At 39.6% G+C, this 2,528-nt stretch overlaps 1 protein-coding gene across 1 annotated transcript; it reads right to left on the reverse strand.

The window, feature by feature from the left end:
• Positions 1–577: 577 nt before the first annotated feature.
• LOC123315908 (craniofacial development protein 2-like) lies at positions 578–1,593 on the reverse strand. Its single transcript, XM_044901811.1, has 2 exons — positions 1,289–1,593; positions 578–1,178 (listed from the first exon to the last, which is right to left on the reverse strand). The coding sequence occupies exons 1-2, from the start codon at positions 1,591–1,593 to the stop codon at positions 578–580; spliced, it is 906 nt and encodes a 301-aa protein (XP_044757746.1).
• Positions 1,594–2,528: the final 935 nt, after the last annotated feature.

Consider the following 2,528-nt stretch of genomic DNA (forward strand, 5'->3'; position numbering starts at 1 on the left):
ATATATAATGTTAAATATTTTATGCCGTGCGGTAATACCATCAAGAAGTTTGAGTACTTCCGAAGGAATTTCATCTGGACCTGCCGCTTTGTTATCTTTTGAATTACGTTAAGCTTTTTCTATCTCCTCTTTGGTGATCGATCTACCAGTTGGAGAGTAAGTGGTGTCAGCTGCGGGTCTATCGTCTCCAAAAAGTTTTTCTATGTACTTTTCCCAGACATTGATTCTCTCTTTGCTGTCGATGACTATCTGATTTTTCTCATACGTTGTTATAATTGGCCTCATTTTCCTGTATATACCAGCAGTCTCCTTCAGCTTTTTATGTAGATTGAAAACGTCATGTTGACTTTGCAGTTTTTCCATTACCGAGCAGTCATGTTTAAGCCAGTCGTTTTTTGCTACTCTTATCTTTGATTTTATAAGTCTTTGAATATCTTTGTATGTGTTGTCATCCGGTTTGTTCTTATACTTTCGGCGTTCGTCCATCAAAAGCAAGATCTCATCTGTCATCCATTTTTGTTTTTTTTCTTTGTTTTATAACCTAATCTATTTTGCATTGTGCTTGTTACACTGTTCACTATTCTCTGCCAAGATTCTGGTAGTTCTTCTCCAGAATTCGGTGTTGTTGTTTGAATTGTCTGTTTATCTCATCAGATATTTCCGCTTTTATGACGGGATCTCTCAATCCTTCCAACGCCATCCGTCGCTGTGATGTCGGTTTTTTTTGACTTGATAGAGAAATCTTCATGACGCCCATCAGTAGTACATGGTCAGAAGGTACATCCGCTCCAGGATACGTGCTGGCTCTTTTGATGGTTGAGCTGAATCTCCGGTTGATGAGTATGAAGTCTATTTGATTTCGTATTACATTGTGCGGTCGGTCTGCCGGTGATTTCCAAGTATAAAGGCGGCGAGAGTGAAGCTGAAAAAATGTATTCGTAGTCGTCATACTTTCTTCCTGGCAGAATTGCAACAGACGATCACCTCTCTCATTCGTTTCTCCGAGACCATAAGGTCCAACTATTTCCTCAAATTGAACATTGCCTATTTTGGCATTGAAGTCGCCCAGGATTATGTTGACGTCTTGCTTTTTAGTCAACCTAAGCAGTTCTTGGACTTCATCAAATTTTTTCAGCTCATGTTCAGTCGAATCCGCGGTTGGCGCGTATACCTGTATACTGTTGAGGTCGTTTGGTCTGGCTTTTAGTTACAATAAAGCTGTGCGGTCTGAGTATGGAACGAAGGTTATAACTGATTTTAGTAGTTCCTTTGTTATAGCAATTCCTACACCTTTCCTGTGTTTGAGTCGCTATTGCCTGAGTAGAAGAACACCCCATTTTGCACCTCACATTCTCCTGCGTCGGGCCACCATGTTTCAGCAACGCCTAGTATATCCAGCTTAAGTCTGTTCATTTCTTGCGTGAGATTCGCTTGTTTTCCAGCCTCAAACAGGCTTCTCACATTCCCTGTTCCAATCCCCAATGGTTTCCTTAGATTAGCCTTCCTGAATGATACATTCAAAACCGTTCTTCCCGGAGATCCGATCGAAGAACTATTTATACATCCGGAATATTTTGAATTAAATGTACTCATGTTTTTGTCTTGGGAACAATAATAAAGGTGGCCTACCGTTGCCTTCATTTATGCCAAATCTTGGCTTGAATATCGGCCGCCCATTCTGGATCAAACGCTACGTGCTAGTTTTGGTCCACCCCAGTTATTTAATTTCTCCGGTATCACCCATATCTAGGAGGCGTTCCCCTATCCGCCACCTGGGGGGGGCGCCCGATGGACGACCCGCAACCCAACACGGGGAAAAACATATAAGTACTTAATCGTTTGTAAGATTCGCAGAAGGTGCGGGAAGGAGGTGAATATTCAAACGATCTGATAACGAGTCTTAGTTTATCAAATGACGAAAGTTATTGTCTGTTGTCAAACTCAAATATTACGACAATTTTCGACAGTATGTATGTATGTACTAAGAAAACGTTCATAATTGAGAGATGATATGGAAGTTATATAACTGAATTAGTTTTATCCAAGGAGATATAGGAAAGTAGGCGCAGGTCACCAGGTCGTCGGAAAAATGATGACGTCATTGGACGCATATGTCAAGCTGAATTGACAGAACTGGTGTCATTAGCAGTGGCGTAGGTTATCTGGCCTTAAATTGTTTAGAATAATCGTTAGGAAAAAAACTTCGTCGTAAATGTGTGCTGAGAAGACTTTTAAAACTTATTGGTACTTTATAAATAAGTTTGTCAATGTAGAGAATGTTTCTTAATTGAAACGCGAGTGCGTTATTTCGAAAACTGAAATTTGAATGTTCAGTCTATAATTAATAATTATTCCATTCATTTTGCAGATTCTTATTCGAAATTCGCTCGATGCAATTCAAAATGTAAGAGAGTCAAAAAGTAAAGAGTCAAAAAGTAAAGAGTCAAAAAGTAAAGAGTCAAAAAGACAGGAAAGCAACGGGACCCGACAAAATCATTAAATCATTAAACTAATAGCCGAACAAGACG

Source organism: Coccinella septempunctata, chromosome 6 (genome assembly GCF_907165205.1).
Source record: "Coccinella septempunctata chromosome 6, icCocSept1.1, whole genome shotgun sequence".
Classification (NCBI taxonomy): domain Eukaryota; kingdom Metazoa; phylum Arthropoda; class Insecta; order Coleoptera; family Coccinellidae; genus Coccinella; species Coccinella septempunctata.